The sequence below is a fragment of the Bactrocera neohumeralis genome, chromosome 6, assembly GCF_024586455.1.
Source record: "Bactrocera neohumeralis isolate Rockhampton chromosome 6, APGP_CSIRO_Bneo_wtdbg2-racon-allhic-juicebox.fasta_v2, whole genome shotgun sequence".
NCBI classification, from domain to species: domain Eukaryota; kingdom Metazoa; phylum Arthropoda; class Insecta; order Diptera; family Tephritidae; genus Bactrocera; species Bactrocera neohumeralis.
In genome coordinates this window covers 16,960,711-16,985,013 of record NC_065923.1, presented here as the reverse complement: position 1 = coordinate 16,985,013, position 24,303 = coordinate 16,960,711, and the positions used below count along the sequence as shown (strand labels likewise).

Below are 24,303 nucleotides of genomic sequence, written 5' to 3'. Positions count from 1 at the left end.
ATATTTCCACCATTTATAATAATAATAATATTAATAATATTATTATATTAAAAGTTTAAAATATTTCACAGTTGCAGTTATCTTTGCGTCGTTTACTTAAAGAAAATGCTTGATAAACGCAACACTCTATGCAGGTGCGCCTGAAAGTATGCTGTCAACATTGCGCTGAGTGTCTGTTTGTGGTGCTACAAAAGCATACTTTAAAATTAGCCACCACTGTGTGGTGAATGTTGAGCTAAGGTGTATGTAATGGGAAGCGTTCGAGCTAGTTATTGCCGTAATTAAATTATTGTAAATTAAAGATAAAACAGCTGAAGGATATAAAGGCTATTACACCTTGTACGGTTTACTTTGAAGGCGAAAAAATAAATATTGATGAATAATTAAATATTTAGCGTTTTTTATTTAAAATTTCCGGGTACTTTTTTTGTATGTGTATTTTTCTTATTTTTAATAAATATTAGAAATTGGCTCTATATGAAAGCCAAATTAACTGTAATTTTCAAAAATATTTCGCCCGATATTTAAATTATCAATCACGATAAATAAATTTTAAAGTTTTCTCAGAAAAAATCTGGAAAATTCACTTTCTTTGGCCTACTGTATACAAATATAACCCTTCAAGCTGCCAATTAAGTCGTCGAATGGCTTTTCGTCCTTCGAGCGTCTTAAATTTTAGTGAGCATTATTTTGCTCCTAACTCTTTAATTTTTATCTTTATACTAAGACTTTCTATTATTACAGTTTTAGCAAGAAAAATAAGAACAGCAGAATTGGCGAAAAAGATAAGTCAAGGTCGACTTACTAGCTGCGATAATACAGATGATATTATAGCAGAATTTCACAGAACTTCTATTGTTTACTAAAAGAGGTTACTCAGTTTTCCTTGCTCTGGTAAAATCAATACTCTTTCATAACTGTAACTCACATAAAATGCCGTTCTACACACACACACATACATAAATTCATAAGTAGAAGTAAATATGCGTTGAATGAATAATTTTCAAGCTACCACCAACCCATTTGTAATGCGACCCTTCCTCTTAATTGCAACAACAAAAATGTCTGGCTCTAGCGCTCAGCTTTGTTACGAAATTGCGTCCGCATTGAAGTCACAGACTGAAACAACAGTTCATACTTAATTAAAAGCGAAGTTGATTTTATAGTTGCATTAAGACATTTCTGCCATAAGAATGACAAAAGAACACAAAAACAATGTGGCAGTCGAGAGAAGAATGCAAGAGAGACATTATTTTTTAATTTGTGACACTTTTGCTTTCCGCCACAGTCACAGAGTAGGAAAAATGAAGTAAATATTATGCAACAAAAGAATTGGAGCACGAGAAAAAGCACAATAAAAACAGTTAGCATCAACAACAATAGCAACAAAACGAACAATGAAGCGCTTTGTGCGGCATAAATCTGCGCATGCGCAACGGCATATCAAGCACACACACGCACATACCAACATATGCACGTGTGAGTAAGCGCCCATCGCATTGCCACCCGCCATGCAACACTGCAAAAATGTCGTTTGCCACCGTAAAGTAGTTTTGTGCCTCATTTTTTTATTTTACGTTTTTTGTTATTGTTGTTTGCAACAAGGAAACACTTTTACTGCTGCAGTTGGCTGCTTGGCTGCCATTGTTGCCATTCAGCTTTTCATGGGCGACAACAATGCGTCGTTAGCGGGCGCGATTGAGTTTCACATGACACGCGTCACTTGCCGGCGCGACGGAGTGGGAGCGGGGGACTAGCAGACTGGCGAACCGACTTCTGCACTGCCACTGCCACCCGCATATGAAAGAGTGTAAACATTGCAGACAACAATTCGAGTCGGTTACGTAGTTGCCGTTGCCGCCTTTTGTGTGTTACATATTTGTTATTGTTTTGTTTTTGGTTGCATTTTTTCTCGCTGTTTCGCTTATTTATTTATTTATGGCATGTTGTTGTGCCTTACTGCCGCATTTACCGCATTCACACCAGCCGTCATGCTGGCAACAATGGGTTAACGAGGCATGCAGAGTCGAAAAAATTAAAAAAAAAATAGAAATAAAAAAATAAAAATTAAAAAATATATAAAAAATTAAAAAAAAAAAAATTAAAATAAAAAAAAAAAAAAATAAAAAAATAAAAAAAATTAAAAAAAATATGTAGAAAATAAAATATAGATAAATTATAAAATATATAAAAATTAAAAAAAATTGTTTAAATAAATACAAAAATTTAAAAATAAAAATATATTTATTTTAATATATAAAAAGCAACAAAAAAAATAACAAAAATACTTGAAAAAAATTACAACAACAATACTATCTCCAATATCGTTGTCATAAGGTTGACCACCGAACGGCGGCAAATCATGAACATATTAAAACAGGCACTTTTCTTTCATTATCACACATTACAACAAAGTTTTTTTTTACACCGCTTTTGTTGTTCGTTTGCGATTACATCACAAGCACCATAAAATCGCTAACTGTAGTTATATATCAAAATATATGTCTGTGTTTAAAAATAGTAATAAAAATCTCGACTTACATTTACTAGATTCTCTCGACGTATTTCATCGACTTCGTCGCGTCGTGAGATTCTCTTCTTCCAATCATCCTCTCCGCTCTTTTGCAGAGCCGCAAGCCGATCGGCGATCGAGCCTGCCTTACAGCCGACTGTAATTGTGCGTTGATCAGGACCCATGACCTAAGGAAAATGAAAATAGTTTGCATGAAATTTTTATTGCAAAATTCAAACTTAACTTTAGAGAATAATTATAATATACTATATTTCAGATTTTGAAATTTTTTTTCTATTTTTCTCTAAAAGTGCTTCATTGAATACTATGCCAGATGCCAGTTATTAGTCTAATTCGACCAATTTGGTCGTAGTGACAGCGGAACTGTAAGCCGTCGCGTTGTCATGATGGAAAGGTACCTTTTTCTCCGATTTTTTGGAAATGTTGTGTCTTTTTGTCAAATCGGCCCAATAAGTAGAGGTCTATGACCCTTCCACTTTCTTCAGGAACCTTTGTAAATCAGACCTTGTGAATCCCAGAAAACTGTGATCATCACCTTTCGGCCAATAGGACAGTCTGCCTTTTCTTTGCAGAAGCTTCGCCGTATGAAATCCATTAGTCCAACTATTTACTGGTTTCTGTTGTGTCTCGGTTTTGATCTCCGCAGACCGTTGAGATGGCTATTGTCGTCTTGGGTATGCCCCGTACCTTCAATATTCTTCCTCTTCTTCTTAATTGATTACAACAGCGCGCCAGCCTTTCTTCCTTCTCGATGTTTGATGTCAATTCCAAGTGTAGCCTTGCAGTGCAGTGTCCTTCTGCACCTGGTCTTTCCAATGGACTAGAAGTCTTCCTGTTCCTCTGCTTCAACCGACGGGCACTGTGTCGAATGCTCTCAGAGCTAGAGTGTTTTTATCCATTCGAACAACAACATGACCTTCGTCGTTGCCAATACGCTAATTCCCCAGAACCTTTCCTTCGAAAACTCTTAACGCCGACTCCACAGATGTTGTCATTGTCCATGCCTCTGCACCATATAGCAGGACGGGTGATGATGAGTGACTTGTAGAGTTTGGTTCGTCAAGATAGGACTTTACTTCTCATTTGCCTACTCAGTCCGAAGTAGCACCTGTTGGCAGAGTTATTCTACGTAGGATTTCGTTGCTGAAGTTGTTGTTAATTCTGGTTCTGGTAATAGGACGGAGTCGATTTATAAAAATTTATTGAACCAAGGCTCCTTCTGCGTCGATTCAGAACTGCCAGCACGATTTCCAAGCATTGAAGACGTCACGGAAGGCATTGTCTATAATCGCCGTGAGAACCGAGGTGCATGCTGCTTGAATCCCCTTCGGCAAGGAAACAAAAAAGTCCAGGGGCCACATCTGGCCTGTAGGGCGGCTGCGGAAGCGTTGGTATGCCGGCTTTGGTTAGGTGTTCACAAGAAAACCGGAGTGAGTCGTGATGCAACTTCCAATCGCTAGCAATGCCTTGTCGGACCCGATTTACTCTTCGTTTGAGTCTCTTGAGGACTTCCACGTAAAACTTGGCGTTGACGGAGGAACAAATTCATGGTGGATGATGCCTTTGATGTCAAAATAGGCAATGAGCATCGTTTTCACTTTGGATTTGCTCATTCTTTCGGTCTTCATCAGCGACCTCTTCTCGACACTCCAAAAAGACCTGCAGCCGCGAATATCCTTCCAGAAACATCAGCGAAATTCTTTTTCTTAATTTTACAAGCACATCTCGTTTACTTTTTCAATTAATGATAAGACTTTTCTAACACGAAATTTTTTTTTACAACGGCTGATAGTCAGTTACAAGCTTCAGTGGATACTTAAAGTGGATATTTCGGAGCGGAGTTATCGTACTGCACAGATTAAATACGCAAGATAAACTAAGAACTACTCAATCATTGGAACAGATAAATTTTCCAATCTGTAGAAGCTTATGGCAGCTCTCACACCAACACTAGTGCGCATAGAGTGAAGCGCACATACATACTCATCGGATTTCCCACTTCAATTTTCCGTTGATATGACGATGACTCACCAAAACTTTGATTTTCATTGTCTCAGTTTCTCAGTGCTTCGATATGGATCACTGAATTCACATTTCAGAAGAATTTCATATGCAATTACGTAGGTAACTCAGTATTTTTATTGGAGTACGTCGCACCAAATTTAATTGCCCATGACTCAGACGTTGATTCACTCACCTGTGTTAAGCTGCGACGAAGACCGCCTTGTAAGAATGCCGGTAAAGCTGTGGGATTATGCGCCTGCGCGGCCTCACCTTCTGCTTGTTCTTGTAAGTTTTGTACGCTTTGTGCGTTCGGAAAGTTGCTGCGATTTGACTCGGCGGCGGATTGATGCTGTACAGCTGGCTGTAGTTCTTGTTGTTGTGCTGGTGCTTTGTCTACATGCCGCAATTTGACAAAACCGCCGCTACCGAATGGTGGCAATTGAGGGCCAATGCCAATGGGTAAGCCGCCGAGTGGAGGTGGTGCAGCGGCGACAATGTCAGAATGACTTTTACTTTTCGCAATGAGATTGGAGCTGCGAAGAAGAGAAAGAGAGAGAGGGAAATGTGATATTTATTATAAATTTGATAAAGATTATGTAAAATCATAAAAAATTATGTCTAACTTCGGCAAATCATGGAGTTGTGTAACAAGATAGTCTACCAGACGGAAGACACGCGAATGTGGCAGCTAAAATGCGTGTCGAAGTCGTTAACACGCAAGCTGGCGAACAATTTTCCGGCAATAAATAAAAAAATATATTTTTTGAACGCTCTCTCATTTTTCATTTGCATTTTCCTTTACGCCACGAAAGACCGGCGACCAGCTACCGGCTGGGCGAGTTGAGCCAATCATGCAATGCATGAGTAGTTATCAGTGTCTATATATCCACGTATGAAATGAACGCCAGCGGCAGCGCAGAATGCAGCGGCTAACTACTTCCTTGTACGCCCCAAAACGCCGAGGCGGCCGCGTGAGGAGCGCCGACTAATGAGCAGCGCTGGCTGCTATTACCTCGGCAATCATAGAAAAACATCTACTTCAAAGCTGTAAAAAGACGTCTGCGAAGATTGTTTACTAGAGTCTTTCAGAACGCATTGTTGTTGCTGCAGAAGTTAAGCTGTGCAGAGTAAGCTCTGCGCTGCGCTTTAAGCCCTCGAGCGCTAAGCAGTTGAGCGCAGTTACTTTCCCAGCTGCATAAACTGCATTTGATTCTATGAAACGAAAATTTAAAGAAACAACAATAACAAGACGAATGCGGAAATCGTGACCATGCAATATCTATTGTGTGACGGCTAAATGGGTCTTACGCGCCAAAGGGAAACTGCTCTGCTTTAACAGACAAAGGTACATAACTAAGTATATTCGCTGTCTAGCTAGCATCCCTGCAGGAAAGTGGCGCAGTTGGACAACGCGCTGCTTGCAAACTATAGTGCATATTTTCTGACTAACTCAGAACTGGTACAAAGCGAATGCAAAGCGAGTCAGTTGTCAACATCAACAACTTTTTCCAAATATTTGATTAACACACTTCATTTTCCACTCGAAAGAATTTAACTAGTGTAAAAAGTAACTAGTTCTCGAGGTGAAAGGCTTCATTAGCCTTTTTTGACAGATCACGTGTGAGCCATTTCATCCAGAAAAAACAACGGTTTGGTGAGGTTTGTGGACCGGTGGAATTATCGGTCCATATTTCTTTAAAAATAATGCCGATGAGAACGGGACCGTCAATGGCGAGCGTTATCTTGCCATGATAACCGACTCTTTGAAGCCTGAAATTGAAGCTCGTGATCTCGGCGAGATTTGGTTTCAACAAGACGGCGCCATTTCCTAAACATCGCATCAATCAATGGATTTATTGAGAGAACAATTCGATGAGCAGATAATTTCACGTTTTGGACCGGTCGATTGGCCACCAAAATCGTGTGATATCACACTGTTAGACTTTTTCCTATGGGGATATATAAAGTCTTAAATCTATGCAGACAACCCTGCTTCGATTTAGGCCATGGAGCAAAACATCACGCGTGTCATTCGCCAGTTACCAATCGAAATGCTCGAATGAGTCATCGAAAATTGAACTCAACGGATATAATCTTTAAAATTAACTGCCAAGGAATGTTCTTTCGAATGATAATAAACTTTCCCTATTAAAGTTGAAGTTTCTGTTTTTTCTTTAAAAAAAAAAAAAGAAGTAGGGAACGTCGAAATGGATCGCCCTTTAGTTACTGATGAAAATTCTAGCTAGTTAATGACATACTATTTCAAAGAACAGCATGAAAATCGGGGAAAATGAACTTAAAATATAGAATGGACTCCACATTGAAATTTTCATTGTCCTTCGAATTAAGTTGCAAGTTCAAGTTTAATGGATATGAACTAATATATATGTAGTATAAAACAAATATCTCAACTTGTTTCTTTGATCACTCATAAGTTTTAGATCATAAAACCAAACCAACATTTTTTCTAGAGGGCATTTATCACCCTCCAATGTCCTACTGGGTATTAAACTCACGACGCATAGCATAGAACTTTCACATTGATGAACTGCCAGTCAGCGAGACTATAAAAATAAAAGACTGCAAAAATTCTAGTCTCGACAGCGAATTGTAGGGAAAGTAATGGCATGACGGCTCATAAATAATATCATAATTTTTATGATTGTTGCATGAAATTGAACTCAAACTAGAGTGCAATGATAATTTAAAGACGTGTAAGCAAGACATTATAACTGGAAATTTTGTGTAAAGGGCAAAATGTTATCTTTTTAGATTTGCGGCACGACAATTTCACTCAACTGCGCGGCTGTCAAGAAATTATGCGATTTTTTAACGGTGCTAAGTGACGCGATATAAAGAATTTTAATGTTCATGCCGAGATGGTTTGGAACTTGTAGTTCTATGGTAGAAATGTTTTAGCTGTTAAACCTCGGAGATGATATTCGAAAAGCAAAAATGATTGAATTATTCAGGTTGGTGTATGATCAGAAGCGATCTGATCTCTGAGCTTTGATCTGGCTAAGGATATGCACTTGAGAATTTTTTATAATATTTTGGGCACTTTCACCTTATTTTAAATATAAATAGAGTGTTCGTACTGTTTAACACATTTTTAAAAAATTATTGATTTTGATTTAAAAAACTTTGCACTTACTTTTAAAACTTAAAGCTTGAAGAATCCCAAAGATAATTGATTTTCAAAAAATTTAATTTTTTTGTTTTTCTTTAAACTTTTACTAGAACACAGTTTTCAACACTAACTTTCACCAAATATATTCGCAAAATTATCAAAAAAATTCACACGTTTTTAAATTTATAAAAAACACACACTTGTTCTTTCGCAAAAAGAGAAAACACAACCGCTTCGGACAGATCACGACACTGCACTAAATTCAGAAATGCTCTCAAATCACAGGTAGACTTCTAAAGACATATCCTTTAAGCGAAGTAAGCATTCAAAGATCGCGAAGAATCTATTGAATAGCGCGTTAAAAGAGCAAACTCCCGGATAATAGCGAATAAACAAACGATTTAGCACGAACCCTAGGAGCAGGTACATAAACATTCGTGGAATAGTTTTCGAAATTTGATTGTCTAAAAAATTAGTGATAATTAATATTTGAAGAGCAGGATTTAACGACTGTGTAGCGCATATATATATTTTTAAATGCATGAAAACAACAACACCATGCGCCAAAGTGCCGATAATGATAAGCAAACAAATGCCTTTATTTTCAAATTTTTTGCTTTTGAGCAAATATGTGTGAGTTTACTAAATGTAAGTGCCATAAACTGATTATCAAAAATATATTAAATATGTAGGCTTTTTTTGACAGCAAGATACATATCAACATACATACAAACACGTAAATGCAAGCAATGGCGCTCCTCAACTGATTTCTATGCTTTCTCAATAACTTGTCAATTATTTGAGGTTAATTGATTCTAGCAGGTAGCAAGCTAGATGTGTATTTATCTCTACATAAGCTTCTATGCATGCATACAAAAGTATAAATATGTATTATATAATATATGTATGTATATGTTTAGCAAAAACACAAGCCTTTGAATGGTACTAGTCCTTCAAAGACGGTCGAGAGATCGTTCTGGTCGACCTTCGACCTTTTCAACAGATGAAAATATTAAAAAAGTGAAGAATATGGTGCTTGAATATCGTCAGGCAAGTGTTAGAGAGATGGCAAAAGAGCTCGACATCACTCGCGAGTCCGTTCGAATGATTTTGTCGATACTTCGGGTATGAAACGTGTTCTTGCTCGACTCGTCCCGATAAAGCTGATTTTTTTTTCAGAAGAGTGCCGTAAACAGGTTTCTTTAATTCATTTTTTTCGATTTTCGTGGGTTACAAGCCGAAAGTGTATCATGAATTTGTTTCTATTTCGGAAAATGTCGGAGAGACAGACGGTATTCTTTTTAGCCGTATTGAGGCGTTTGCGTGAGAACGTCTGTTGAAAACGGCCATAATTATGGAAGAACAATTCATGGATTTTATACGATAATAATGCCCCACCGCACCGAGCCTCGATGGTGACCGAATTTAAAGCTAAAAACGGAATGAATACTATCGATCAAGCACCGTATTCACCAGATTAGGCCGCGTGTGATTTTTTCTTGTTTCCTCAAACTGAAATTGTCGCTCCGTGGAACCCGTTTTCAGTCGATCGAAGAGATAAAAAAAAAATTCGCTGAAGGAGCTGAAGACCATCCAAAAAAGTGCTTATGAAAAGTGTTTCGAGGACTGGAAAAATCGTTGGCATAAGGATATTGCATCTGGTGGGGATTACTTTGAGGCGACAAAACTAATATTGATGAATAATTAAATAAGTATTTTGCGTTTTATTTACAACTTTCGGGTACTTTGTCACAATGTATATCTATGTTTATGTATATATGAACTGTCTTGACTGCCAAAGTTGAGGGTTTAGCTTTAGATAACATTAATTACTTTACAAGAAATCCATACTCAGAACGTCTTCATTCTTCCATTTTAAATACTATCGCAAGGTTAAAAAAAAAAACAAAAAACGTATTGAAAAGCTATGTAAATCTAGGAAAAACATGAAAAAAATTTATTTCGCAAATAAACTTAATAGTTAAGTCAATCGGCCCCAAGAAATATGCTTGTGTGATAATATTAAAATCCATTTGTTTTCTTCTCCTACGCTGCTCTTCATTTAAAGCAAAAAAATCGTAAAACAACAACTATGGCACGACAGTTATTATCGCGTGTCTTTAATGCATTTATTCCGAAGTTGTTTCGGTGAACGACATTAAATTTGCCAAAAGCATAGAAATGAGTAGATAAAAATGGTGAGACGCCCACAAAATCAAATAAAATAGAAAAAAATACTCAGCAACAAACAGAAGCGTGAGCTTACATTTTCAAGGTCGCTCGCAATCATCCATTTTAATTTGCTTTTGTATAAATTTTCACGTTACGGAATTTCCAAAAAAGTAATTTTTTGTACTATTTTGTTACCGTTACCAAGTTACGGTTGTTATAAATAATGCATTTCTTTGGGTTTCGTTGTCAAGTTCACTTTTGTATACAAAAAGAAGAAAAAAAAAAAACAAATGCATAAGAAAATTAATGAAATGAAATAGAAATCAACTTCGAGAACTCGAATCACCATAATCCACAAAAAACTACGTGTTAGAGAGACTTCGAATTATGGAAGGAAATTTGCATTAAATTTGACTTCTATTGCCAATCCAAGAGTTCGAATTATGGAGAACTTCCAGTTATGGAAGTTCAAGTTGTGCAAGCTCAACTATATATGTATATGTATGTATGTTAAAAAAACTTTGAAGCAGAAAATTAAAAAAAAAAAACTAGTTAGGAAACTCTGGAGTTTACATTTATAAATCGAGGAAACTTCATCTTGAACTCTGAATACTGCTGAACATTCAATAAAAATTATTGGGTTGTTCACTAAGCAATTTCGTTTCGTTTCAACAGTTGATCTTATTGAACTTTTTCGCAGCCAACTTCGCACTTAACCGCTTTAGGTGAGGTCAAGTTAGTCTGGTAGGCCAATGAGCCACGCATAGGCTAGTTTTGGTTCTTTGCGATATCAGATGGAGTTCAATTAATTGGTCCATGAGAAGTAGTGATCCTTTAGCGAATTTCAACAGACTCTGTGGCCTCGATCCAGTGTATCATACCTTGGGGACCCCAAATGCGTACAGCGTAGTCTTGCCAATGCGGGACAAGTCCACAAGAGATGTTCCACTGTTTCACTAGTGTCTTGCTCTATATATTTCCTGCAGATAGTGACTATATTCCGATCACGTACCTACAGTCTCTTCTATCGACCGCTTTTTCTTTGTAAAAAAAAATCTTACATTTTTTGGAATAATCTTAATCGAAGATGGAAGTTCGAAAACAGCATTTTCGGCATAGAAAAATTGGTATGAAAAATTTCGTTCCGGAAATTTCGATCTTGAGGATGCTCAACAACTTTAAGCCAAGATGGATAACATAAAGTCATTGGTCGATGCAAATCGTCGAATAACAACTTGAGGGATTGCTGAAAGATTAAATTCGTCTAACGTGACCGTTCACAAGCAGATCAAACGTTTAGGATTAATTTCGAAGGTTGACATATGGAATTCTCACGTTCTTACGTAACGAAATTTGCTTAGTCACTTTAACGACGGTGATTTGCTCATCAAACATCAAAGAATTGATACATTTTTGGAACGCATTGTTACTGCCGATCAAAATCGGTTTTTTTTTACAAGAACGTAAAGCGATTGTGATCTAAAAATAATGAACCAGCTCAAACCAATTCGAAGGCCGCTAATGACCAACAAAGAAAGGTTATGTGTTTTGTTTGGTGGGTGGGATTTCCCGACAATACCACCACGATTAATTTTAAAGTGTGTTGTGATCAGCTGGACAAATTCAGTGATGCATTCAAACAGAAGAGGCCAGAATTGATCAATAGAAAAGGTACAGCGTTTCACCAGGGTAATGCGAGATCTCATACAAGTTTGATGATTCGCTAACAGCTACATATTGCAGCTTGAATGGGATGTGCTACCACACCCACCGTATTCTGAAGACTTGACATCTGCGGACTATTACTTGTGTCGGTTTCTGCAAAATTTTTTGGATGGGAGTACCTACATCTCAAATTTAGACGTTAAAAACCACTTGGCCCAGTTTTTTGGCTTTGCAAAGATCAAATATTTTAAGCGCGTGGAATTAATCTAGTATTTCCCGAAAGATGGCAAAAGAAATTGGATCCGATATCTTAAAAAATCACTGGAAGTGGTGAAGCTCACATTTCAACCAAGTTTTTGCCAGAACAAAAATATATTGTTTTCAATTTTGCTTATTCTTCTTCCTTAAATAGGGACATTTGGTCGACCTATAATGAGACGAGGTTCTAGAACAGGTATGTTCACTGAAACTCTCTCTAGGAGCAGTAGGTTCTCTGTTTTCTAACTGTAAATGGAATTTTATGTTAAAGCATCAACCCAAAATATCTAACTTTGCAGACTCTTTCACCTTTCCTAAACTCATTTAACCTCTACTTAGCCAACCAGCAAAAAACTTGCCACGTGACCTACTTCCACAAAATTTTATTCCCTTCAAATTAAGTCCTGCTAAAGAAAAAGTGAAAAATGTGCAAGCAAAACGTCTTTCCTTCGATTTCAGTCGAAGGCAGTCAGTCAGTCAGTCGGTCGCTGGCACATTGATGGCCGGTCACTTTCGCATTTAGCGGACAGTTGACGTTTTTTGCACGCTGATTGCTGGCAAAGCCGACTGACTCCTTCTTCGCCACAACCACATGCAGCGCGAAGTCACATTATTTACATCGGCGTTTCGTATTCCCTTCCGCAGCAGTGGGTTGTCACAGCGCGGCTTGGGTGCGCATGCGCCGAACTATGCGCTGTAAATTGGCCGCGCACACACACACACAGCGACGAATGGAAAACTTGTTCGGCGACAAACTTGTTCCGCACCAAAGTGGAGTAGGAGGACGATGAAGGTGACAATGCTGACTGCGTGACACGATTTCGAAATGTGGCATTAACAACGGCCGTTCGACAGCGGTGCACTGTGCTGGTGACTGGCTGATTGAAAAAAAATGGTGTTTTTTTTCTTTACTTTGCGCATGCGCACAAGTGGAAACGTTGAAAAGCTGTCGCCAATGCAAGCCGCAAGCGAATTTTGCAGTAAATGCAACATCGGTATATGCATTAGAGCGGGTCGATTTTTGGACAGCTAAAAAACGGAAAATTTTCGTGTGTGCGGGAAATTTTCTTTGGTTCATTCTGAGCAACTTTGCCTGAGAGATTATGTATTTATGATTTATACATTAGAGTGGGTCGATTTTTGGACAGCTAAAAAAACGGAAAATTTTCGTGTATGCGGGAAATTTTCTTTGGTTCATTCTGAGCAACTTTGCCTGAGAGATTATGTATTTATGATTTCTACATTAGAGCGGATCGATTTTTGGACAGCTAAAAAAAACGGAAAATTTTCGTGTGTGCGGGAAATTTTCTTTGGTTCATTCTGAGCAACTTTGCCTGAGAGATTATGTATTTATGATTTCTACATTAGAGCGGATCGATTTTTGGACAGCTAAAAAAAACGGAAAATTTTCGTGTGTGCGGGAAATTTTCTTTGGTTCATTCTGAGCAACTTTGCCTGAGAGATTATGTATTTATGATTTATACATTAGAGCGGGTCGATTTTTGGACAGCTAAAAAAACGGAAAATTTTCGTGTGTGCGGGAAATTTTCTTTGGTTCATTCTGAGCAACTTTGCCTGAGAGATTATGTATTTATGATATCTACATTAGAGCGGATCGATTTTTGAACAGCTAAAAAAACGGAAAATTTTCGTGTATGCGGGAAATTTTCTTTGGTTCATTCTGAGCAACTTTGTCTGACTACCCATAAATATATGATTTATACATTAGAGTGGGTCGATTTACAGGGAACAAAAAAATAAAAATAAGAACGGAAAAATCTCTTATGCGGGAAATTTTCTATGCTTCATTCTGAAAAACTTTTCCTAAAACCAGTTCCGTGCCAACGATTTCGAAGTTATTTTAAGGATCATCAAATTTTGTTCATCAGTTTTTGAGATATCCGACTGAAATGTAAAACGTAGTTACATTTTCATATTTTATTGATTGATTTTTTAAACTTTACTTAAAAAATCGCTGGCCGAAAAATAATCGACCCGCTCTAATAAACAACATATGTGCATTTATATAAATATACATACATACAAACATACATACATACAGACATTTATCTTCGTCGAAAATGAAATTTGGGTTAAAGTCAGCGCTTTGTGGCATGCAACATTATGACATTTTTTTTTTTTTTTTGACGTGCCACTTTTATTGCGACAACAAAATTTAATAGCTTGTGGCAACTCGTTCATTGTGGCTAACTGACAATTTGACGCGTTGCACTTGTCAAGCAATTAAGCCATATTTTGCACATATTCAAATAAATTGCATAATTATATTTTGTGTTCACTGGCATACGAGTTTTTCTGCCTGCCTGTGTGTGCAACATTGCGTTGCAGCTTGCCAAACTCGCTTTTCCGTTTGAAAAGTGAAATTAATTGTGGAATCAGGTACTCGGTGCAGCATTTTTGCATGCCGCGCTCGTTAAATGCTTAGAAGACATGTCAGATGACAGCGCAAAGAGGACGCGTTGAAAGCTGTGAAACCCGCTAGTTGGGGCCAGCGACAAAGCTTATGTGTGCCAAATTGCAAAACAAAATTTTTTTAAATTTTTATTTTAATTTTATGTAACTTTTTTTTAACATTTTTCGAATTTAAATAGTCGTCTCTCAAAACCAGCGCCAAGCAGGAAGACTCCAACGGACAGCAAGCCATTTGGGCCCAGTTAGTGGCACAGCGGCACAGCATACTCGTTATGGCGATTAAGTGATAGTCAGCCGCATTGCTGGTAATCGATAGCTGTGCTGCTGGCGGCTTTGTGGAAAATTACACGAAATTACAGTGGAAGACGCTCGCAAATACGGGAGTGGCTATTTACAACAATTTGCGTCAGCGGCAAGCGCAAATTGCCAACCGCAAAACCACAATCACCGCGCAGCGAACAGCAAAGCCAGCGTTGAAACAATGAAATCAAGTAAAATTGCGTTCGAAAAAAATCGATGTGCCTCCGTGAATAGCGGAAAATAACGCGCCAGCGATGGCACAGTGGGTCAGGAGAGAGATAAAAAGTGTTAAATTTAATGTAACAAACTGAGCTATCAGAAAAGGAGTTCGAGATTCACCAATAAATCTCAAAAACTAACACTATTTTTCCTAGTTACCAAATAAAAAAATAAGCTGTAGAGAAACACTGAGAGCAGGGGTACCAAAGCCCTTCGAATCTGGAACTCCTGTAGAAAAGCCAATGTCCCTAAGGAGTTTTACGACTTTATGTGATCTATAGGCTTTACACAAGTGCCATCCGTCCCTTACTAATATATGGTGTGGTGGATGTCACTAACTGGTGCTACTTCGGACTGAGTAGGCATTTGAGAAATAAAGTCCTCCATCGACGAACAAAGACCAAATTCTACAAGTCACTCATCATCCCCGTCCTGCTACATAGCGCAGAGGCATGGACGATGAAAACTTCTGATGAGTCGGCGTTACGAGTTTTCGAGAGAAAGGTTCTGGGGAAGATTTATGGTTCTTTGCGCATTGGCATCGGCGAATACCGCAGTCGATGGAACGATGAGCTGTAAGAGATATACGACGACATTGACAATAGTTCAGCGCATTAAGAGACAGGATTTACGCTGGCTCGGTCATATCATCCGAATGGATGCAAGCAATCCAGCTATGAGAGTATTCAACGCATTACTTACCGAGAGAAGCAGAGGAAGAGGAAGACCGCCACTCCGTTTGGAAAGACCAGGTGGAGAAAGACCGGGCGACACTCACGCAATCTCAAATTGGCGCCAAACAGTAAAAAGGAAGAACGACTGGCGCCCTATTGTAAATCCGGTTATAATCGCGTCAGTACCAATAGACAAGAAGAAGAAGGTTAGCATTATCCCATTAAACCCATGGAATAGGTAAAATAAGCTTACTTGCCAGGGATTACGGGCGCGTTGAGAACTACATGAACAAAGTCTCCGGGCCAATACACATTCAAGTGAAGTATTATGCAATTTTTGCGGCTAGTTGGCTATTAATTTCAGGCCTTTGAAACCGGACTCCGTCACTGCGGGCATGGTATTATACTCAACCCTGGTAATGAACTTCAGCTCAATTGCTAATGCGAAAAAAAACTAATTATAAGAATTAAACACAATCTTTCCAACCTTCAGTAGAGAAAAATCAACCAATGGTTCTGTGATCAGCAGTTCCAACGGTGATATCTATATATTCACCGACAGATCAAAGGGTGATAGGAGTAGTATTCCATACAGAAAATGTTGCTCAAACTAAATGACCACAATTGAGTATTTCAGATCGAAATTGTTGGCAATACAGAAATGTCAAGAGAACTTCTCTTCCAACTAGCAATTCCAGAAACGTTCTAGTGGACAGCCAAGCGGTAATTAAGGTCATCCGTAGCGCCTTTACTAAGACTCACTACGTTGGGCTTTGCAAGGAGGCAATAACTAGACTGTGTATAGGACACTCTGTTAATATCACTTGGATCCCAGTCGTTTAGGAGTAGCAGGAAACGAAAAGGCAGACGAATTGGCCCACTCAGGGCAGCCAGAAACATGTTTCCCCTAAGCTGTCCTAGACCATACAACTGCTTCAAGGGTTATTTCAGCAATTACAGCAGAGGAACACATCAGGTCTTGCAACACTAACAATACAGGGCATACCACAAGATTACTTTAGGATAGTGTTGATGGTGGACAGACCAAAAAGCTTCCACATCTAGGCAAAAGAGAAGTTAGTAAGACTTAATGCAGACATTATCTTTGCGACAGCCCAGTCTTCAGTCGGCTGTGACGGTTCCTCACACACCGTTTTCGCTAGGTTTGTCTCCCAATAACGGGTTTCTCTCTGCAAGACTCAAAAGGTGACTCACTGAATAAAGATTTCACTCAAATGAAGAGATCGAACTGGAAACAAGCACATATTTTGTGTCCATATTTCAGATGCAGCTTTTCTCCTTACGAAGTGGAAGCTTTACTTTTTTGAACCGATATTGAAGTGGTTCTCACAGCTACTATTCTATTGTAGATGGAGATGAAGTCGAATAACGAAACGAAGCTTTCATTGTTTTATTGCTCAATCCCTCAATCAAAGTATGAGTCCTATGACCAATTACCGAATATTTCAAAGAAGCGAGGAAGGTAGAGGAAAAAGATCGCCATATCCTTACAGTTTAAATATTTTTGGCATTGAATAAAAACTTTTAAAAATTAAAAAAAAAAATTGCATTGTTTGTATGAAATTTACATAAAAACAAAATTTCGGTAATTACTAACAACTTTCAGACTTCATTTATTTTGCATTTTTTACCACTTTTCCCGACACCTTGCACCACTGTGCCATTGCAATTTCACTGCGTCATGATTTTGCCATTTTTAACCAGCAAAAAAGCGACAAAATTTTTTTTTACCAACACAACGATGCACATGTTTATGCTAACTGATAGTAATCGCCTCGACTGATGGCAAATCAATGGGTATTTTAATGATTCGGTTAAAGTGAGCAAACATGGCCTTAATAAGCATTAAGTGACATGCAACACAAGGCGCATAGAAAGAAAACACTGAAGGAAAACGTGCAGCGTGGGTGTGCGCCCAGCAACATATAATACATACATACACACATGTTGATATGTACTTGCAACGCCCACGCGTCAATAGCGCACAGGAAGCACATCAGGTGAGGCGAAAAACGCTTTGAATTGCTGGGACCTCATTCGACTTTAATTGATTCGCCAACTGACAGTGTGACGCTAATGATAGCAGCTTACGACGAGCAGAGTGCTAAAAATAGTTGCATTTGTTTCTATGTATGTATGTATGTATTGTGTGTTGGAAATTCGCGAAAAGCTTTGGTGGGTGTGGCGGTGATTGTGTTTGATTTAAAACGTGAAAATTTGTTAGTCAACAAACGCAGAATGGCGGTAATTTGAATAACGCCCTAATGGATTGTGCGGTAATTGGGTAATGAGTGGTGCCGGAGGTGTGTAATGTGAAAATTGCACACGGAGTTTTTCACACAGATACAAACTCATACGAAATGCTGGTTGATTTAGTAAAGAAAACTTTTCATACTATTTTTTGTTTTTTTTTTTTTGGTGACGTCTTTTTAACGATAAATTGCTCAAAGACACAGTGTGCTAGTTTTTAATCAGTTGTCAGAAAAAGTAGGAGAGGGAGAAGAGATCGCCTTGAACTGTTGAACGAAAAGTTAAAATCACAAAATATAAAATTCAGACACTTTCCAAAACGGTGGAATATAAAGGGTGATACATTTCGAGGTTCACTATTTTTTTAAAGAAAAAAGATTATTTGCCTTTTTTTTGATAATGTTGGCCTCGGCTACCTCTCAGATGGTCCATCCGTTGAGTCCAATTTTCGATGATTCGTTCGAGTAACTGGCGAATAACACATGTGATATTTTGCGCCAAGGCTTGAATCAAACCGGGATTGTCCTCATAGACTTCAGACTTTTTATATCCTCTCAGGAAAAAGTCCAACAATGTGATATCACACGATCTTGGTGACCAATAGACCGGGTGAAAACGTGAAATTATCTGTTCACCGAAGTGTTCTCTCAATAAATCCATGGCGCCGTATTGTTGAAAACCAAATGTCGCCGAGATCACGAGTATTAATTTCAGCTGTCAATAGTCGGTTATCATGGCGCGATAACGGTCGCCATTGACGGTTACGTTATCATTGGCATCATTTTTGAAGAAATATGAAACAAACCACATAAAACCATTATTTTTTCTGGACGAAATGGTCTCATCGCTGAACAAAATTTGGCTCGAAAACATCAGACCTTCTTGGAACTTTTCACCTATAGAGTGAAGCGACGTCGCTTGGGAGAGTCGAGCGGTTTCAGTTCTAGCACAAGCTGTATTTTGTACGCTTTCAATTTACGATCTCGGCGAAAAGTGCGCCAAGTCGTTCCACACGTCGGTCCGAGTTACTGCGAACGGCGCCGAATCGACTGTCTACGGTCTTTTTGCAAGGACTGTTGTCTGTAAGGCAGATTTAAGCTATAGTGGTCCCATATTTGTGGTTGCCACAAATAAGCAGCTTCTTTGCAAATATCGATATATAGAGACGAAAAGACGGATACGGGGTAAACAAATTCTAACTTGAGAGGTTGGATTTTGGTTAAAAATATACTCAAAATGACCAGAGTTTCAGGACAACTGATTTCGGAGGAGCCAAAACAGGGTTATTAGATTTGTTATTGAACAGAAATCAAGATATGACAAAAAAATAATTTTTAAGGTTAAACCCGAAAGAGAAAAGCTTTCTCGACGAATGTTTTGCAGATTTTGAAGAGTTCTAATTCTTAAATTAATAAAAAAAAATATCTGGACTGAACTTAGCCAGCGAAATCGAGGTTATATGCAAATAATTTCTGGGAAAATAGTAAATGTACAAAAAGTTGCCTGAAACAAACAAACTCGCTTTGGCAAAAACTTCGATAAAAAAAATTAAAAAATTGAAAGAAAAAAAGAAATTATTCAGTTCATCCGCCGTTAAGTGAAAAGCGTAAAATAGAAATTTGTAAAAATTTAAAGCAACTATTTGACACACAACTTGCCACCCACTCAGGCATGCAACACGCGCTTTTCAACTGACTCACACTACTAGAAACCGCACCTGCTGGCAAAACCTACATATCGCAGATATACGAGTATATACATCTATGTACATATGTATTTACAAATGCTAATGGACACACTTTTATTTTCACAATCCTTTCTTCTCTGCTTCAGCAGTGTTTTCGCCACACTTTGCTGAACAGCAACAATAAAAGTAAACGAAGCGCGAAGTTTTCATTTTCCATCTTACATCACAGCACAAGCCCACCGGTCCATCACTCAACGCAACTAATGTGCTAACTAGCCCACCTGTTAAAGTGTTATGCAATGGATTTGGTTTTCTCTTTTTTTTCGTAGAGTAAACATTTGTTTGTTGTTATTGTTGCTGATTTTCATTTACTTGCACTGCACCCACGCTTGTTGGCGATAATTGCATTTACACTAAATTAGCACACATTTAGTCAGCATGCGATTTGTGCACAACCCCCGTTCCCCGCTCTCCATGTAACCACTGAAAAATTGGAGTCTGCTTGTTGCAACACATAGTGTTAAGTGTTCGTATGTGGCAAGTCATGTTCATGTGGCCATAACTGCACGGATGTGGTGCGGTGGCTGCAAAAGTGTTGATTTAGCACCGGTAATTGTCGCCTGCAGGCGCTGTCGGCTGTGACGGTGTTGAAGGTCTCTCAGCCTTAACACGAATTCTTGTTATAATTTTTTTTTTTTTTTTTTTTTTTTTTTTTTGGAAAATAAAAAATGCAGGAGGAAAAGCATAATTTAGAAGTTTTTGTATAGAAAATTAAAATATGAATCGAAATAAAATTGATAGTGTTTTTAGGCCTTATATTAAAACTTCTTCCGAAATTACGTACTCTTAAAAACCACTAAAAATTGCAATAAATCAATAACTAAATACGTCAGATATTAAATTTTACCTTTATTACCTTCATTTTTATGGCTGGAGATGGTTTTATGAGAGCCGGTTTGAAAATTAAGCAATGGGCGTGGCCTGCCCCACTTTTTGGTAAAATCTCATATCTCAGAACCAGCTCGAATGATTTCGACTAAATTTAGCTTATTGCATTCTTCTCACATCCCTTTGTCACAGTCCGAAAATTGGCGAAGTCGGACTACAACCAGAATATAGATCAAAACACAACATGATAAAGCTTTGTACAAAAAGTACCTGCCACCTAAAGACCAAAAATTGTTGATTGATTGTTCAAGCCCATAGGTATCGAATATGTGGAACCCAGTATCTATAGTTAACTTTGGATCGAAAATATCGGTCAATGTATGGGATATACAATTGAAACTCAGAGAGAATCCTTTTCTGACACTAGTATCTCTATGTATCAAAAATGGGTTGAATCGGGTCAATACTTCTCTGAGCCCCCATATACCTAATATTAATACTTTCGAACGAAAGCATGTATCGGCCAATATGTGAGTTATTTTAATAAAATTTAGATAGTGTTTTTTCAAATAACGGTGCATATTACCACTTAGAATTAATAAAATCGGATGAAAACTTGGCCTAGACTCCATATAACTAACAAGCCTTATGTTCCTGAAGCTATTACCCCGGCTTTAATCCTTGCAAGTTCGGTTATACTCGAATTTAGTCCTTCTCTATGTGATATATTTATGTATATGTTATATGCTTGACATTTCCTTTTTTGGTTTTTTTCGATAAAAACGAAAACGAAAAGCTTGTTGGCTAAAAATATGAATGTTGTTTATGGTCCAGGGATTCCGTTCCGGTAACTTTAATGTCGAAGATGCTCAAGCTCTGGAAACCAATGGCCGAAAATATCGATAAAACAATGGAAATCGTCAAGTCTAAACGTAATATAAACACTGTTTCGATTACACAGAAGTTAGATGTTGCACAAAAGATCGTCTGGAACCATTTAAATAAGGCTGGATATACAAAAACAAGCTGCCAACAAGAGGTTAAGGAAGGTTTTGCAAAGTATTTAATGGGATTGTCAAGGAATCATTTAATATTTTTCTGTGGCCAAACTCTTAGTTCCGACCGTGTGAAAGAAGAAAGCGTCCAGCTTTGGCTATTTGCAGCTGAATTGGGTTCCATAAGAACAACGCCACACACATGGACAGTGGCTCGCCAGAAGCTCTTGGTTGGGAGGTTTATATGATGTATAGTTCGGATCTGGCACTTGCTCTTGACTGTGGCGAATGATTTTACTATTGAAAGATTCACCTCAAGAGAAGCTTGCGTTCCAGTTTTTTGCCAATAGGGACGAGAATTTCTAAGGTTACTTTATAAACATTCAAAAAGAAAGTAATAAATAGACATTGCGAAGTAAGTTTAGTAAGGCAGGGGATTTAGAAGGCGCTGATATCGAATAAAATATTTCGCTACTTTAGTCAAAGGCCTTACATGAACTTCGTACCATATACTCGTACTAGCCATATGGTCCAAAGAATAATAATTGTGGATTGGGGTACTGAACAACATAGGTAATCGTAATAGAATAATTTTGGAACTGAAGAAATAAAATGCTATCGTCAATGTAGTTTATGATGTTCTTACCCAATAAAAAACCTAGATGTCTGATAGGAGTTCTTCAGCATAAATCTTTTAATGCAGAGAATCCAAAAAATTATCGAATTTTTCCGGAGACCAATGATATCAATTTTGGGCTGTTTCAGCAAACCTTTACAGTAGGGGAGATTCTGGACACATATCTACAAAATATTAAAAGACTCGACACTGATTCGATACTTAGTATATGATAGAACTTCTCCCTTACCCTCTCCAAAATACTATTGGCTATTGAGAGAGTATTTTTCAGTTCATTTATTTATTCCTCGCTTTGATTTTCTTATCGAGAGGCTACTTCTTATTCAAAACTTTGGAGATCGAGGGTCGAAATTTTAGCTTATGACTCATTCAAAATTTAATCGAGATAACGACATAAATATTAAAAAATACTTAATTCCATCAAATGCGAATACCAAAGTTGCACTTTAATAAAGGGTTCAGAAAGGCTAGTTAGCAAAAAGCTGTTCACTTTGCATGCTTAAAGTAATAAACTAAAGGCCACCAAAAAAAATTAAGTAAATTGAAAAAAAAATCACAACAAACACTCAGTGATAACTGATATGCAAAATAAGCTGCATCCTCGCACGCAATTGGGTGCAATGCATGTAAATAACTGCTTATGCATGTGAGTATGGACCCTTGTAGTTGTACAATGATATCATTACCAGACTTACTGCTAACAACAGTTGTGCAATCAGGCGGCAAACGAACAGCGATTCAGCGCTATGGAGACACACATAGTAAGCGAAGTTCATTGCTGCTCACTATCTACCTTGCAGTTGCAACGACAATCTACCTCCCGACACACTCACTACCACCACTCCCTGCTGCCTCGACCCTTTAACGACCCATTATTGGCCGGCCACTAACCGCTGGCTAGTCAATGGCGCGCATAGCTTTCCAGCTCTTCAGCGTTAATCTACAGTTGTTGCTGTTGTTGTTATGGGAACTTCTTTGCGTATTTTTTGTTCATTAAGCTTCGCTTTTTCCTACATCTTTTCCGAGAAGGTGTGCCCGATAACACAAGCAGTGACGCCGAACTCAGTACCCTTCGCAACGACTCTTTAATTCCGCTCTGGAATGGAGCTTGATTTTTTATTTTTCCCTCGAGCTGCTTAATTCCACGTTACATTCGCTGTGCTGTGTAGTGAAATCTTCTGCGCTGATTGCAGAAGTACCAGAAGTACACGGAAAATGCATGAATGAATAATGAGTAATGGCAACGAGCGTTGATTGTCAGACGGATAGGATAATACTTGCTTTGCTTTGCTTGGCCTGTAACTCGGTGTGACCGTGTGTGCGGACCTAAAGCGTTGTAATTGAAGGGTATTAATGACATTGGCTTGCCACATGGGGCACTCAGTTGAGATTGGTGCTTGGATTTAGCTACTAAAAGTGAAGAGACATTTATATGTACTCTTGTAGGCAAAGTTGTTTACCAGGTTTTGTGGAAAAAATTTTATTTCAAAAATTAACTTTTTTTGTCGAAAAAATGCTCGTGGTCGAAACATTGAAACTTAATCCAAATAAAAGCAATCGTTTTAAAAGCCAAAAATAAGGATGACAATTTGACTTTCTCATTAATTTTATAGAAAGACTCAGCGGTTAGACGTCTAACCTGATCTCATCGCGGTTACAATTTCAGAAACCTTAGACATCCCTCTTGCAACACAGAAGGCCAAGAATGTTATGCTTCCTAAACAAAGCTATCAGAACCTTAGCACGAAAATGGAAAATTGTAAAGAAGTTAATTGTTCGATGCCTAAGTTATAGATCATTCCAATGTCCGAGCTTACCACATAAATACGATTGAATTTCAGATCAATATCTCAAAACTGAAGAAATAATTCGCGATAGAGGAACAGACGGACATGGCTAAATCGATTTAGCTCGTGACGTTGGTCATTTACATAACAAATCAATTGAGAAGACCCCGGCCTGCCACATAGATGGCGCTACTAGAATTAGGTCCATATGTTTTTTAGTTAGCCCCAACCTTCAAAAGGTTAAGTAAGTTTGAACGAGGCGAAATGGAGGACGATGAAAGCGGCGGACGCCCTAAATAGGCTGTCACGGACGAAAACATCTAAAATGTCCACAAAATTAGTTTGGATGACCGTAAAGCGAAATTATTTGAGATAGAACTCTGAAAATATCAACTGAATGTGTACAGCAAATCATTTACGATTATTTCGGTATGAGAAAGATCTATGCAAAGCGGGTGCCCCGCGAGCTCACTTTTAACAAAAAACAACGACGGGTTGATAATTCGGAGCAGTGTTTGGAGATGTTCAAGCGTAACAAAGCCAATGGATGAAACAAGGCTCCATCATTTCACACCGAAGTCCAATCGACAGTCAACCGAGTGGACTGCACACGATGAACCAGCTTCAAAACGTGGAAAAATGCAAAAGTT

General features: G+C 38.1%; 1 protein-coding gene across 15 annotated transcripts in view; it reads right to left on the bottom strand.

Moving 5' to 3' along the window:
• The window catches only part of LOC126763630 (supervillin), a 473,985-nt gene that overhangs the window by 54,076 nt on the left and 395,606 nt on the right, over positions 1-24,303 (bottom strand). For all 15 annotated transcript variants that reach the window (XM_050481333.1, XM_050481322.1, XM_050481321.1 and 12 more), the window contains 2 exons: positions 4,731-5,070; positions 2,542-2,700 (listed from right to left, as the gene is read on the bottom strand). In XM_050481333.1, coding sequence (XP_050337290.1) covers positions 2,542-2,700; positions 4,731-5,070 — 499 coding nt within the window. The remainder of the gene's footprint in view (positions 1-2,541; positions 2,701-4,730; positions 5,071-24,303) is intronic.